The sequence below is a fragment of the Typopeltis vanoorti genome, chromosome 2 (assembly GCF_054136105.1).
Source record: "Typopeltis vanoorti isolate ZY-2024b chromosome 2, IOZ_Tvanoo_1.0, whole genome shotgun sequence".
Taxonomy (NCBI): domain Eukaryota; kingdom Metazoa; phylum Arthropoda; class Arachnida; order Uropygi; family Thelyphonidae; genus Typopeltis; species Typopeltis vanoorti.
Window position 1 is genome coordinate 28,712,347 of NC_143550.1, and position 15,358 is coordinate 28,727,704.

Sequence of the window (15,358 nt, forward strand, 5' to 3'; positions counted from 1 at the left end):
TAAAACGGTGTAAGAACGCTTCTTTGACATATCTAATATTTGAAAAACACGTGGGTATATAGTGGTGTAAAAACACCAAATAATATTACCAACATTGAGATTATCGATTAGTGATAGAATTAAAACATCTAATATGCATTTGATTTAGATTATTTTATTTTTTGCTCATGAAAATCAAAACCCACAGTTGGGCTGCACAAAATCGCATCGCAGGCCCATCCGGCCCATGGGAAGTGCTTTGGACAGCCTTGATATAGAGTATGCATAATTGTCCACAACATTAGCATTGAGACTTGCTAGTCATGATTGCATATGTCATTACCATTGAACCTAATCTACACTACAAGAAGCAGATCTCTTCAATTGGACAACAGGTAAAATGCATTCTCTAGGCCAGGGATGGGGAACCTTTTTTCTGCCAAGGGCCATTTGGATATTTATAACATCATTCGTGGGCCACACAAAATTATCAACTTAAAAATTAGCCTGCTATATTTGGTCAAACATTTAATTAATTCACCTCTAATGCGATGGCTGGAACTGCTTATCTTTGGTGAGGCGTGTGACGTTAGCCGGTATTGATGATGCTGCTACTTGCAATTGCTTTTCCAGGTTTGCTTTGGTCAGTCTGGAGCGCAGTCGACTCTTTGGGATGGTAAGTTTTGAAAAGAACTGCTTTCAGCAGTAAGTTGTTCTGAACACAGATGCATATTTCAATACATGTCTCCTTTAAGTGGGAAATTTATCATTGTTTATGTGACGTTTATAGAACTCAAGCAGTGGGAGGTTGTTGTACCTTGCTTTTAGCATCAACGCTGTGCAACTGAATGATTTCGTGTTGTAGGTTATCAGGCACATCAGTTGTTTGCACTTTGAATGGTGTAGCAAAGATGTTCCATTCCATTTGTTTACTTTTCACATCCTTGAATCTTTCATTAAATATCTCAATAAGTTTCGCATATTCACCAGCAAATTCAAGTGTCTTAGAAGGCTTTTGTCCTTCCAGAGTGGGGGAATCACTGTGTTATTCCTTTCGAGTTGCACTTTCCACAGCATTAATTTAGCTTCAATTGATTTCACATTTGAAAGCAGGGAGCTGAGAAGCTGGTTGGGGCCCGGCAGCTTGACATTCAGCTCTGAGAGGTACTTGGTAATGTCCACCATGAATGCTATATCACATAGCCACTTGTTATCATTGAGTTCCCTAACAGGTTTTCCCTTCATCTCCATGAACTGCTTGACATCATCCCACAGGTCGTAAAACCTCATGAGCATGTTCCCACAACTCAGCCACTGCACTTCACAGGGATAAACAAGATCACCGTACTCAGACTCAAGATCATTCAGTAACTCCTTAAACTGGTGTGTTATACCCTTTGCTTTTGACAAAATTTATGCATGACACTACTGGTTACATCACATTGTTGAGCCGCAATGACTGTGCACAGAGGCTTTCTTGGTGTATGATGCAGTGGCATATAATTAAATCACTTGGATCAAGACTCAGACGATTCAGTTCTTTCTTGACAAATGCAATTAACCCTTTTTACTAGCCAACCATGGCTACAGCTCCATCTGTAGTAAGACCAATTTTCAAATGTTAGCTCAAGTTTTTTCATTGATAAAACAAGTCTCTCAAACAAGTCCTCATCTCTTGTAGTGTTATGCATGACTTCCAATGACAGCAATTCCTCTTGCGTGTCAAACTCTGCAGTTATCCCACGAATGAAAACAGGCAGTTGAGCAGCATTTGTTATGTCCATTGTCTCGTCACAAGCCAGAGAGAAAAATTGGAAATCTCCTGCAGAATCCTTCAATGTTTTTTCAGTATCTTGTGCTGTCAGTAATCCGATCTGAGATGGTTCTCTGAGACAAACTAACACTCTGAAACAATTTTACTTTGTCTGGCGCTAACAACTCTACAGCAGCCACCATGCCTTCTTTCACAAACTCTCCCTCTACATGAGGCCTCATCTTCTTTGTGATTAGCTCGCTCACTACATAACTCACTAACTCGTCTGAATAATGTCTGTCACAACGAGGCCTAGTGAAATCAGCTTGTTGCGATTCCAAACTCCGCTGAAGAGCGTTAATTTTATCCAGATGCATTTGGCCTCCCAATTCATTGAGTTTAGCATGTTTTGAGGCGTAATGATGCTCCAGATTGGCTTTTTTCATTACTGCTAACGCAACGCCACAAACTAGGCACACAGATTTGCCTTTGACTTCAACAAAAAAAATAATCATTTGTCCATTTCTCTTGGAAAGATCGACACTCTGCATCAACTTTTCTTTTCTTTGTAGTTGCCATTTGTAGGATGTCACACTACTTAAGTTTTAATAACTATCCAGTGTGTGTGTGTGTGTGTGTGTGTGTGTGTGTGTGTGTGTGTGTGTGTCGCCAGTGACATGATTATCTTGCTTTGATCGCTGGTCTAATCCTGCATCTTGGATTTGGAACATATCCAACATTTATACCATTGACTCTCGAGGTCTTCTCGTCAGCTGCCACACAATGCTCAAACAATGGATTGATCGAGAAGATACGTCTTTCCCATCACGTACTCGTATGTGTCCCGTAATGTATGTTCCTTGCTTGTCCCTCAAAATTTACATCATTATTATGATTCACTTAATATAAATTTATGTTGCTATGAAAAAAGCTCCTAGATTTATTGAATTTTGAGTCCTGCCTGCGGTTGCCTTGGCAGGGCCAGACCAAATGATTTCGCAGGCCGGATGTTTTCCACCCCTGCTCTAGGCTGACTGTTTTACAGTCTAGGTTCTGTGTACTGTTAGTGATTGTAATATTCATCATTATTAATAAAGCTTGTGAGCTGCAACTCTACCATGAAAATACTTATGGAATCCTTGTGGCACTTTGCTCATTTCCACACACACAGATTATTTAGTATTTGATGATGATATGTGACCCTCCTTCTCAAGGAGCATCATCTATTCTTAGTTGTTTCTTTAGACACCTGGTCATATAATAGGCTCAGTATATCTGTGGATTTGGGAATACTTAATTGCTATACAGTACATACTGTGCAAAACATGATATAGTTTTAAGTGGTAGTAATTAATATTTTACACTCTCTGAAGTATAATGTTGTAGTGCCACTTTAAAGATCTTGGAAATATCTTTCCTAGATCATTAAAATAGTTTAAAAAAATTGCTAATCAAGTAGCAAATAACTATCTCTGTGATAATACTTAATCCATGTTAATTCCTTATATCCAAAAATTTATGTTCCATTCTTGAACACATACACTTTTAAACATGTATATATAAGTGTATTCGGTGACCTCGTATTTCTAATTGATAGAGTAATGTATATTGAATTTAATACCAGTTATTGTCTACTATTAATTGTTATTAATTAATTATTACATTTATTCTTTAGCTCTGATTTTAGAAGAAATAGCTATAGATAATCATGATAAAGCTGCAGAACAGCGACTTCTTCAAGAAGCTCAAGACCTTCATATGTCAGCTCTTAAATTAGCACAGCAAGCATTTGGAGAAATGAATGTGCAAACTGCAAAACATTATGGAAATTTAGGAAGACTTTATCAATCAATGCGTCGATTTCGGGTAAAATAAGTTAATTTTCAGATATGGTATTTAATTCTTTTGAATTTAAGAAAATTGAATTACATACTAAGAAACTAATATTGTATAATTTGTTAGATATTTGCGTAATATATGAGAGAAACAAACAAAATTTTCATATTTTGACTTACATGAGCTATTTAGATTGAACAGATTTGACTTTTTTTTTTTTTTTTTTTTTTTTTTTTTTTTTTTTTTTTTTGAGGCCTCAAACATTAGGTGCTAAATCAGTTAATATGGTGCCACACTGTTTAGCTACTTACTGTACGGAAATGGGTTTTTGCCAATGATTTAGCTTGCAGGATCTCTGTGGATCTAATGCCCACTGAAGAGACATTGATAAAGGTTGAAAACATCTGAATAGCAATCCTTTTCATAATAGATATATGCAAAAATACATTTGTTCTTTTAGAGATATTTGTTCCATATGGTTTCTTCAATTCACATGATGACACAAGGATTCAGGTCAAAATGGCCTTTGAATTAATATTCAAAGGCCATATATTTTGACCTGATAATTACAGGCCATCATCAATGGCAAACGGTAATTTAATACAAAGTAGAACATGAACAATGGATTGATTTGAAACAGTGTGAGCCATGTAATGTTATACATGAAACTGTCTTTGCATTGTTGAGGAGACATTATATTATTAGTTATTGACTGTATTATTAATTAAAACTTTAATCGTGTAATTAAAATATACACATTCTAATTTGTGTAAAACTACCATTTGCCACTGATGATGACCTGTAATTTTCAGATTGAAATATGTGGCCTTAGAATAAATATTATTCACTCCTTTCCTTGTATTATCATGTGAATTGAAGAAAAAAATGCATTGGTTTGGATAAGTGGGTGACTAACAGACAAGCTAGTCACCCACACTCCACATACATCAAAAAGTGGTGTATGTGGAGTGTGAATCTGCCAGATTTAAGATGACTAGTGGTGTGCTTCAGGGATCAGTCCTTGGACCATTGTTGTTTAATCTATATATTAATGATTTTTTAGAGATGCTTGTGCCATAAAGGTAAGGCTGAATAATATATAAAGTATTAAACTTTAATACCCAAATATTTCAACCTGAAAATTGCTGTTCATCATCAGTAACATAAAAGCAAGTGGAGTACAAGATGGAATGCAAATAATGGATTAATTAAAATAGTATGAACCACATGATGGTTTAAACAGAACAACACAGGTGACTGACAGAAGAAGCATTATATAAACAAAAATGTTAGAGTTGTGTGATTAGAATGAGACTTATCTTCAATAAGGAAAGGAAATCATTCCAATTCAGATTGGGACAATGGAGCAAGGCTTCAGCACTCTCTTTAAACAAATGTTCAAACTTGAGCAGTATTGATGGAGTAAGCATGTTTCAGACTAGAGGATAATACTGTGGTCAATACCAATTGCATGTTGTGCTAGACCAGATTTCTTATTAACAATGTAAGGTTGGTGTTCCTTAAGCTTTTCTCCAGAGAATGTCCAGTTTGTCTGAAGTTGTAATAAAGTTGGCAGTCAGAGGGAACTTGGTAGATGCCAGGAAGAGAAATGGGAGAGTTTTAAAGGGAACAAATAAAGCCACTAAATTGTATTTTTTTTAGGGATTCTTGAAATTGGTTCAGAAATATATAGAATTGGAACCCTCCATATTGTTTCATGGTTGTTTGAGGCAGACTTATTTCTTCTTTCTTAATCTTCCACTTCTACCTTTTTTTACAGTGTCGAGGTTTTCTTATTTTTGTAACCGCAACCGTCTCGAGGATAAGGTGGTTGACCCTATGCCTCCTGGTGTGTCCTAATGTCTGTAGAAGTGTATGTTCGTGAGGCCAGTTTGCCTGTTCTGGGGAATGTAAAACCCGAGTTTCCAGGTGAAAACACCCCCTACCTCCGTATGAGACTGGCTAACACCTTTTGTCGAAAGAGACCAGATAAAGGTTCCTCACATCGTTGATGGGAATCGAACCCAGCACTTTCCGACAAAAGGGCTTTGTTTATAACGACTGAGCTACAGAGGCTCTTGAGACAGACTTATAGGAATCAAAAACACATTGTATGGTGCATTTTGAAAAGCCATTCAGTCACATAATATACTTAATTTTCAGAGGATTTTGCTTGATCTTGTGGTTTAGAGCATACAATAGGAGCATGATATAGAAGAGATTTTATGATTCCAGTTTTCTGAGAAGAATGATGAGCAGATTGCTGTTGTATGTAGTGGCAGGTGAAGTAAGTGTGTGATAAATGGAAGTAGTTAGTTCACTTGAAGAAGAGCAGGAGAGCAAGACATTTCGGAAAGCTAGTTTGTTGTCCATTTCTCTTTCCACAGCAAACTTTATCCAGAGGTGTCATTGTTTATTTCTGCTGGAAAGGAAGGCAAGGTGTCTTCTTTGTGGGTCCAGACAGCAAACACATTCACATAGTACACCCAAAAAGAAGTCTGAGATTGTATGAATAAGAAAAGGATTTCTTCTAGGTTCTCTAGATAAAAGTTTGAAGGAGCTGAATAGAGTGAGTGGGCTCCCCATAGATTTGTGGAGCCCACTTCACTTTGTGTGTAAAGTCTGTTTTGACAGATGAAATAACCTGAATGGATGACAAAAGCAAACAATTTGACTATATCCAGAGAAAATCTTTCTAAGAGCAGATGAAAGCAATCTTTCAGAGGGACATTGAGGAATAAGGATTTGCTGTCGAAACTGGCCATTTAAGTCAATCAGTTGAAGGGATAAATTTCACTTTCTCTAAAAGGAATCTGAAGAGTTTTTATGAAAGATTGGCAGTTGCCAACTTCAGAGTTTAACAGACAAACTTGCTAACATTTTAGCTATGTAATAGGTAGAATTGATGCAGTCTATGATTGGAACAAAGAAATATACCTTCTTTGTGGAGCTTAGGCAGACCATAGTGGTGAGGTAGGGAGGCAAAATGGATCTTAAGTTTAAATTAAACTCGCCAGTTTAGACAATCAGAGATGCTAATGATATATACAGCATTTACAAGGTGATTTGATTAGGCCAGAAGTGTGGGCAAACAATAAATGGCTGTCAATTCAGTGTTAGTAATGTTTAAAGTTTTGCACTTTGGCATGGTGAGATATTCGGTGGTGTGTTATATAGGTGGAATTATGCTTGGAGAAACTAACAAAGCTTGAGATCTTCGAGTTATGGTGGATAGCAAATTGAAGTTCAAAAGTCACATAACAACACAAAGATAATTGCGATGTTGAGATGAGCATTGTTCATGGATATGGAAGTCATTTTGCCTCTTTATAAGGCCTTGATATGATGTGCCCAAGTTTTGGTGTGAAAATTTGGTCTCTGGGCTTCTAGGGAATAAAGAAGCTGAGGAAATGGTGCAAAGAAGAGTTACACAGATGCTGTCAGGCATATGGGATGTATATTACAAGGATAGATTGAGAGTATGTGGAATGCAGATGCTGATAGGAGAAAAAGGTGTGATATGATAAAAATTTATAAACTTCTGAGAGGGTGCTATAGACTATTGGCTGATGAAATTTTTCATTATGTGGAAGGTTTTGAGAGGACAACGGGGGCACTATGGAGTAAAGTTTGTGTGTTGTTAAGAAGGGGTGAGTAGATTTTTTTCTCACAGAACTGTGAGTGATTTGAACAGTTTGCCTGTTGAAGTAGCAAGTGCATCTAGTGTGAATTGAATGAGTTTAAAAGAAGGTGTGACAGCTGGGAGGGGATGTGATGTATGGGAGTCAAGGACTCATCGAAGGAAGAGTTCTTGACTCCCTGGAGGTCTAATGATGATGATATTACATGTTCAAAAGGAAGTGTGCTGTATATTATGCACGGTTTGCACATTATGCACTGGGACAATTTAACATGAAATCTCCGTATACAAGTAACCCAGTTGTGAAGATACTTCATATGCAAACTTTGCTGACACTTGGATAAAGGATGAAAACGAATATCATTTCTTGTCAGGTATAATTTATTTTTGACCCCCAGTGGTGAGACGGAAGAGTAACTTGCTCTGACCATGGAAGCTTCAGAAAAGGAAATTAAAAAAAAAAAAAAGCATAAGGTCTAATGACTATTCCATAGGTTCTCAGCTTTGTTGTTTAGGCAGTATGTTTAAAAATAGATAGTCTATAGGACTCGGATACTGTAACGTGGGGGATTGTGTTGGACCTGACTATATCTAATCTGTAGTTTTGATGGCCCAGTACCAGAAAGTTTTATTCACATGATTGCTGAGGTGTGAGTTGACTGCTCCACTGAACTTCATTGAAGGAATGCTTGATGTCTTATTTTCTTGGTTGATTTTAACTGTAGATCATTGAAAAGATCATATGTATGCTATATTTCTGAAACGTGGAGACCTTCATTTATATGGATATTAAGCTGGGGGAGGGGGAGAAGAAAAAAGGGCCTCATGTGCTTGTTTAAATTTTCTTTTATATTATGTTCTGTTACAATACAGCAAGTAAATTTTATATTAATCTGGTAAGATTAATTAGAAAGGTGCCTTTCCAGGACATAATTGGAAAGACTTGTTTTGTTTCTGTGGATCTTGTTCTTCCTTTCTGATGTCGACTGTGCATCTAGTTTAGCCAAAAAAAAAAAAAAAGTAGATGTGATCTCAAAATTTTAGGTTTGGTTGGCACATATCTGACTCCTTTTGTGACCCACAATCATTAACTACTATTAAGAACTTTCATAATTTTAAATTTTAATTGTTAACAGTTTAATAAATTGAGTAACATATCTTCATATTTTAAAAAAAAAATATTGCAGCTTCCACCTTGACTTGTGGCTCTATAGATGTTGGACAGCACTGATACAGGTAATAGATCTCTGAGTAATGATCAGTAGAGTCTGCCAGTGTACTAGGTTTCCATCTGCATTAAAGTCATTGATAGTAAAGTTTCTATTATTTCTAATATGTATAACCGTCTATAAAATTAGAAAAAGCACTATGAAATTTTGATAATTCCAAATATATTAACTAACTGATTTGAAATATAGGTCACATATAATGTTCCTGTTCAAACTGAGTTGAACCTTTAAATCAGTGTTTTAAATAAAGACTAATGCACAATGCATTAGCTTAAGCCCTCAAGGAAATACCTCAGATAAAACTACTTGTTGTCCTTGTATTTACCCATAATGCTATGCACAGAAATTCTTTGCCATTTAAAACAAAGAATTTCACACTATCCATAATCTATTGTTACTCTTGATTTACTTAAATATAAAGAGCCAACAGGCTTCATTTCGGCGATATAAACATTAATTAAATTAAGGGGATATTAGATCCCACATTGTTTTAAAATCGAATAAGAAACTCAAAGATTGGAATCAGAGAGTTTCATGCCGAATATAGTATAAAAAACTATAAAAGTATCGGCGAATACTAGCGTGAGCTGAATGCAAGTAGTCCTAGAACGTAGTACAAACATGGACAACTCATTTCAAAGGTGGGAAAAGTTCTGATCGCTATTTTTGGTATTTTCCATAATGTAAAAACACATTTCCTAGGAAATGTATGCTGTCATTACATTATGGTAGGGAGGTCACTACCCAGACCGGTTTCAGCCTTTATTGAGGCTTCATCAGTGAGTTCCTGGGAAATGTGTTTTTACATTATGGAAAATACCAAAAAAAAGCGAACAGAACTTTCCCCACCTTTGCAACAAGTTGCCAGTGTTTGTACTACGTTCTAGGATTACTTGCATTCAGCTCACGCTAGTATTCGCCGATACTTTTATAGTTTTTTATACTATATTCGGCATGAAACTCTCTGATTCCAATCTTTGAGTTTCTTATTCAGTTTTAAAACAATGTGGAATCTAATATCCCCTTAATTTAATTAATGTTATTCTTGATTACCATACAAAATTTGCTTAAGCGCAAGCTTCTCTGTTTAGCCAATACAGTTTTTGATAAAATGAAATTTTATTATCATTTGCTAAATACATATCACATTTATTATTTTTTAAGAATAATTACTGAAAAATGACATTGATAATAAAAAGTTTCTCTTAGGATTTTTAAATCTTGGCACAATAATATAAATAGCTTAGATTACTCTCTTAACAGTGGTAAATGCATTTTAATATAGCCAGCACTAATTTTAGAATGTAATTGTTTTAATAAAATCAAACTGATTCTTTAAGAGAAAATTATGAAATTTAGTTAAGTTAGACTTGCTTTGCGTGTTAATTATATTTTTTAGTATAAATTGTTTTATCCTGCATCATTATGAAACAAACAACTAGAACTATAACAGCAGATGACTATTGAGGGTGCCCTGTCCAACAGAAACAAGCTACTACAGCCAAGGTGGACAAAAGAACATTATATTATTCTAGAGGACTGGAAAAAGGTTGAATGGAATGATGAATCCTGGTTATGGTTATTTTCTGCAGACAGAAGAATTAGGTTATGGAAAAAAAACAACACAAATCCAAGGATTCCCATTGCAAGGCAATGGCAGTAGAGGTGATGTGTAAGTTGGGCATGTTTTCCTAGCATTTCTTAGACTCCTTTGTAAATAGAGCAAGAACTAAATGGTGCAGCTTATCTGAATATTGTTGTCAAGTACGCCCTGGCAGACTTATTGACCTTGTATGTGACACACTTTCACCAGGATATTGTGCCATGTCAGAGGGTACATGTTCTCTGAGTTTGGCTACAAAAACATAATTATTTATTAAGCTTATACGGTGATCCGAATGCATTTTTGAAAATTAGGCAACAGTTGTTTGTTGTAGCGGTTGGTCAGTATCTTTAACAAACCAGTTTGAATGTAGTGTAGCTTGTTTTCTGTGTATAGTTGTATGCTCCAGAAGATGACATTGACATAAAGGTCGAAACGTTGAATGTAGATTTTAGTTATATTAAACTAAAGTTTAATATAACTCAAACTAAACTTTAATATAATATAACTTAATATAATATAATTTAATATAACTTAAACTAAACTTTAATATAATTCAAACACGGTAGTTGTCTCCATAATTTTCAGAAATGCATTATTATAATAGATTGACATTTCCTCAGCCCTTCCCAGTTCATCCTGCTACATATGTGGATATAGTGAAACAAAATATTTGTGACAGGAATCCTCCATCATTAAATCTGATAGAACTGCAGGAATTCATGTGCACCTGGGTAGGATACCTATGAAGTGTATAAGATGCCTTTGACTGACACTTACTGCTAACCTTTCCTGACATAACCTCTCCTGACACTTCTATAGCATCCTTGGCTTCAAAAAACTTGGCATACTTTTTTTTTTTTTTTTTGCCTAATACCTTGGAATATTGTTCTTATAATTCTGGTGGTGGTGCACCCCCCCCCCCAAGGTCTCTCTAAAAATTCTTGATGCTGTTCACAAGAGGGTGCATTGGCCAATTGATCCTTTTCTCACAGACACTCCAGCCATTGTCACACAGTCGGTTTCTTCATTGTCTTCTGTATTTATTTCCATAGATGCTATTCAGCAGAACAAACATCCATCATGCCTACATTTTTGCTAAACCTATAGTAGCATAAGCAGAAACTACTCAATATCATTTTACAATTGAATTGCTAAACATTCCATTTATTTCAGTTCTGTGGAACATCCTCATGAGCTATTTCTCCAAAGAACTCAACCTCCAGCTCTTCAAAAAGAATATCAACAGATTTTTTTTTTTTATTAATACATGTGGCACACTAAATTGATTTGTTCACTTTCTGTTTGCTTTAAAGTGGACAGTTATGGAATTGATAGATTTCATGGTAACCATAGTAATTTCTGAGAAAATTAATGAAATTTAATTTCATTAATTTAAATATTAGAATACAATGGAGGCATTATCTAAGTTAGTGAGGAGTGGCATTATTAATTTGATAACACAGATTCTTCAGAACTCAAATGCCTGCCTGACTGCCCGTTCATTCCTCCCTTCCTTCCTCCCTCACTGATTTTTTTTCATCTGTGTGAATTATATTTTTCTTCCTGAAGACAACAAAAAAAAAAAATGTATAAACAAACATATACACCTCTGCATAATTCTTGGATTGTTTCCATTATGCTTCTTTTTTTTTTATAGTAGTAAATTGTTTCAAGCTAATTAAATTATCTGAAACTGTCGAGCACAGCATAACCAATTGTTCATAATTATACAACAAATAGCATTTTATCTGGCTACTGATTAGTAGCTTAGTGTTCTACATTATTCCAAATGTAACTGATCCCACTGATGAGATGCTAGCTAGCAATCTGCAGCTACTTACCCATTGTCAGCCAGATATTTTTATGATATTCCCATACACAAGAGGCTGAATAACATATAATATGGGTGAAGGAACTTGTTTACATTTAGTTTGATGATCTGTGGATTGTATTCCATGGGAAACATATTATTATTTGATAACCTCCATGGAGTCAACCGACTAATTGTGGGGGGCCCACTCAACCAGCAACATGTCTGTCATAATGAGCTTTGAAGTTATTTACATTACCTGCACTCACAACATACTCGGGCAATGCATTCCACTCACTGACAACTCTCCATGTAAAAAATCTACTTCTCACTTCCTTCTTCACCACATTTCTATACAACTTCCATGGATGGCTTTTCGTTCTTCCCATCTACTCGTTTTATAATGTTTTCTGAATTAATCCGATAGAATTCCTTAACTAACTTGAGGGTCTTTATCATATCTCCTCTTTTCCTCCTCCACCACCCTCTGTAATCCACATTCTTCATAACCAACACTCCAGAGTCCTGGTATCACTTTAGTTATTCATATTTAGACCCTCTCTAGTGTTTCCACATTACAATGAAAACCAAGTGACCAAATATGAGCACAATAGTCCATATGTGGTCTGACTCTGACCAATGCCTTATGTAGATACACCACCACCACCTCCTTATCCCTACATGTCAATGTATTTTTTATCATAGCAATAATGCAATGTGTAGTCTTTGCATTATGTGCAATGTGCCCTCAGAACTTCAGTACACTGTCTACCATCACTTGAAGATCCTGAATTTCATCCACTTCCTGAAGTACAGCTCTACCATGCATTGCCTGATAGAGTGGTGAGAGCGAGAACGGTCAGTGAGTTTAAGGAGTGGTATAATAGACTTTGTGTTTCCTAGGAGGGACCTCCCACGATTAGTCTTGATAGACTCTGTGTTTCTTAGGAAGGACCTCCCACGTTGAGTCTTTTGACTCCATGGATGCTGAATAATAATAATAATAACACCTTGCATTTATTAACATTAAAACTGTAATCCCACTCACTTGTCCAAGCGAAAACTCTATTCAAATCTTCCTGTAGAGAATTAACATCAGCATTACTCCTGATAATTCTAACTTTGCATCATCAGCAAACATTTGAAGATCCTCAGTCAATCCACATGAAATATCATTAACAAACAAGTTAAAAAGCAGGTGCTCAAGAACAGAACTATGAGGCACGCCACTAGTCACCTTCCTTTTCTCAGACACAGCTCCATCGTAAACAACATGCTGATATTGTTCAGAGCCAATCTTCAATCCATCTAACCAATGTACTATCTATTACTATCCTCTGCAGCTTGTACATCAACTTATCATATGGTAATCTATTGCAAGCATTTGCAAAGTCAAAGAATATCACTGTATATGATTCTCCCTTATCCAACACATTCATCCCTTTATCATAACACATAAGCAGTTTGCTAAAACAAGACCTGCCCTTCATAAACCTATGCTGACCATCATTGAGAATCTTATGTTCATCAACTGAATCCTGTATTTTATTCTAACCAATTTTTCCAACACTTTCACAAAGGCAAAATAATACCTCTCCACAAGAATGGGTTGAGAATAGAAGTTTACAATTGTACAATTATAGACCAGTCTGTATATCTGCAAACTGGTCTATAATTGGAAACTTCTATTCTCAAACCATGCTTGTGAAGAGATATTATTTTGCTTTTTTTCCTCACCTTAGGAATCTTACCCATTGCAAGACTCTCTCATTAAATAACCATGACAAGGGCATGGCTAACTCTTGTACACTCTTATGTCATCCATTCCCACAGCCTTATCAACATTTAACCCAGGCAACACTTGATACATCTCTGATTCTTTTGTCTTTAATTCTCCCACTTCTTTCCTTCTTTCTACATATTGCACAGCATCTTTCATATCACCATGATATACACTGATGATGTGTTTTGTTAAGTAATTCCACTGTATCGTTTGCTATTGTTACTCTGCTACCATAACTATCCACCAGCATCAACCTTCCATAATTATTTTTCCCGTTGCTTGCTACATAGTAAGAAAATTCCCTTGGATTAGCTTTGACCTGACTGGCCAATCTCCTTCATTTTTAACCATGCTTGTCCCTTTTCTGGCCGGCACTTTATATTCTTCATGAATCTGTTCACTGCTGTCTTGTACTTCGTCCATAACTTCTTCTGTAACGCAGTGTGCTTGATATCACCATTCATCCATCTAACACCTACTCTATTTATTTGCTTCACCCTTGGTATGCAGTTATGCATTGTTTGTGTTGGATGCATTATCATTTCCCATGCACCATCAACATCTTTTCTACACAATTCATCAACCCAAAGTATTGATGCTAGTTGACTACAGAGTTCTGATAATCACCCACCTTATAGTTCCACATATAAACCTTCTTAATAACTACTTTTTCCTGTTTAACTGCCTTCCAAACCAATACCTCATGATCACTTTCATCAACAGGTGGCAGTATTGATACTTCATTCACAGCCACATCCTGTGAGGATATCACCAATCTAACACCAATAAATCTCGTGTTGCTTCCATCACATGCTACTTAAGATAGTTATTCTGCAGAAACTCAACAAATTCACTCCCCTTGTTACTATACACTATATCTTCTTTCCAATCCACATTCCTATAATTAAAATCTCCCATTAGGATCATCTTCCTTTTACTTGCTCAACTAATTTGTCTAAACATTTCACAGTCAATACTCTCCACATTTCCTGGCCTATAAAAACATCCTATTAGATATACTATTCTATTGATCTCAACTTCACACCAAACAATACATTAGATTCTACAAAAACATTTCCATGATTTGTGTTAAGGAGTTAAGTAATATAGTCTAGGAGATTTGTGAATCTAGTGTCAGAATCAATACCATTAGACATCAGTTAACTGGTGGGCATGAAGGCCCATGGGTTAATTGCTATCTAGGCAGAAGAAGTTTCTTGTTATTAACCCTTTTCAATTATTGTAGAAAGATGAGTGTACTGAGTCAGTTGTTTGATGGCATGCATTTACCTTTCCTTGGGAAAGCTCTGCTTTCTGGCTGTGGAGTAGAAACTTTTATTTTATGTCTATGTTATTCAGAGTTCTTTTGATGTCTTTCTGTCTTGCAACAGGAGCCACAAAGTACACTGTTTCTAGTATGGTTGGAGGTGATTTTTCTTGATTGTCTTTGCCAGAGTTGGAAGCAAGGACATTGAGACCAGTAGATCGACTTTGTGTGTAGGTGTTGTAACAATAGTGACATTTGGATGGGAAATAAGAATGGAGGCACAAATGGATAGACCTTGCTCCTAGTAGCCTTTTGCAAGGAAAGAAAGAATGACTCTATTTGTTTAACGGTACGTTTTCTGCATTTTGTTCCTCGAGAGTCTGATGTTAACCTGTTGATAGTTGTTTCTGCAACTGTTGCTTGTTTTTGTGTAGGCTTTGAATGAAGCAAGGGTT

The 15,358-nt window shown here is 36.0% G+C and overlaps 1 protein-coding gene across 1 annotated transcript in view; it reads left to right on the forward strand.

Annotated features, from left to right (window-relative positions):
- Nucleotides 1-15,358, forward strand: part of Pat1 (Protein interacting with APP tail-1) — a 265,102-nt gene that overhangs the window by 219,827 nt on the left and 29,917 nt on the right. Inside the window, exon 12 of the mRNA XM_090404192.1 lies at nucleotides 3,408-3,598. Within this exon, the coding sequence (XP_090260318.1) occupies nucleotides 3,408-3,598 (191 nt within the window). The remainder of the gene's footprint in view (nucleotides 1-3,407; nucleotides 3,599-15,358) is intronic.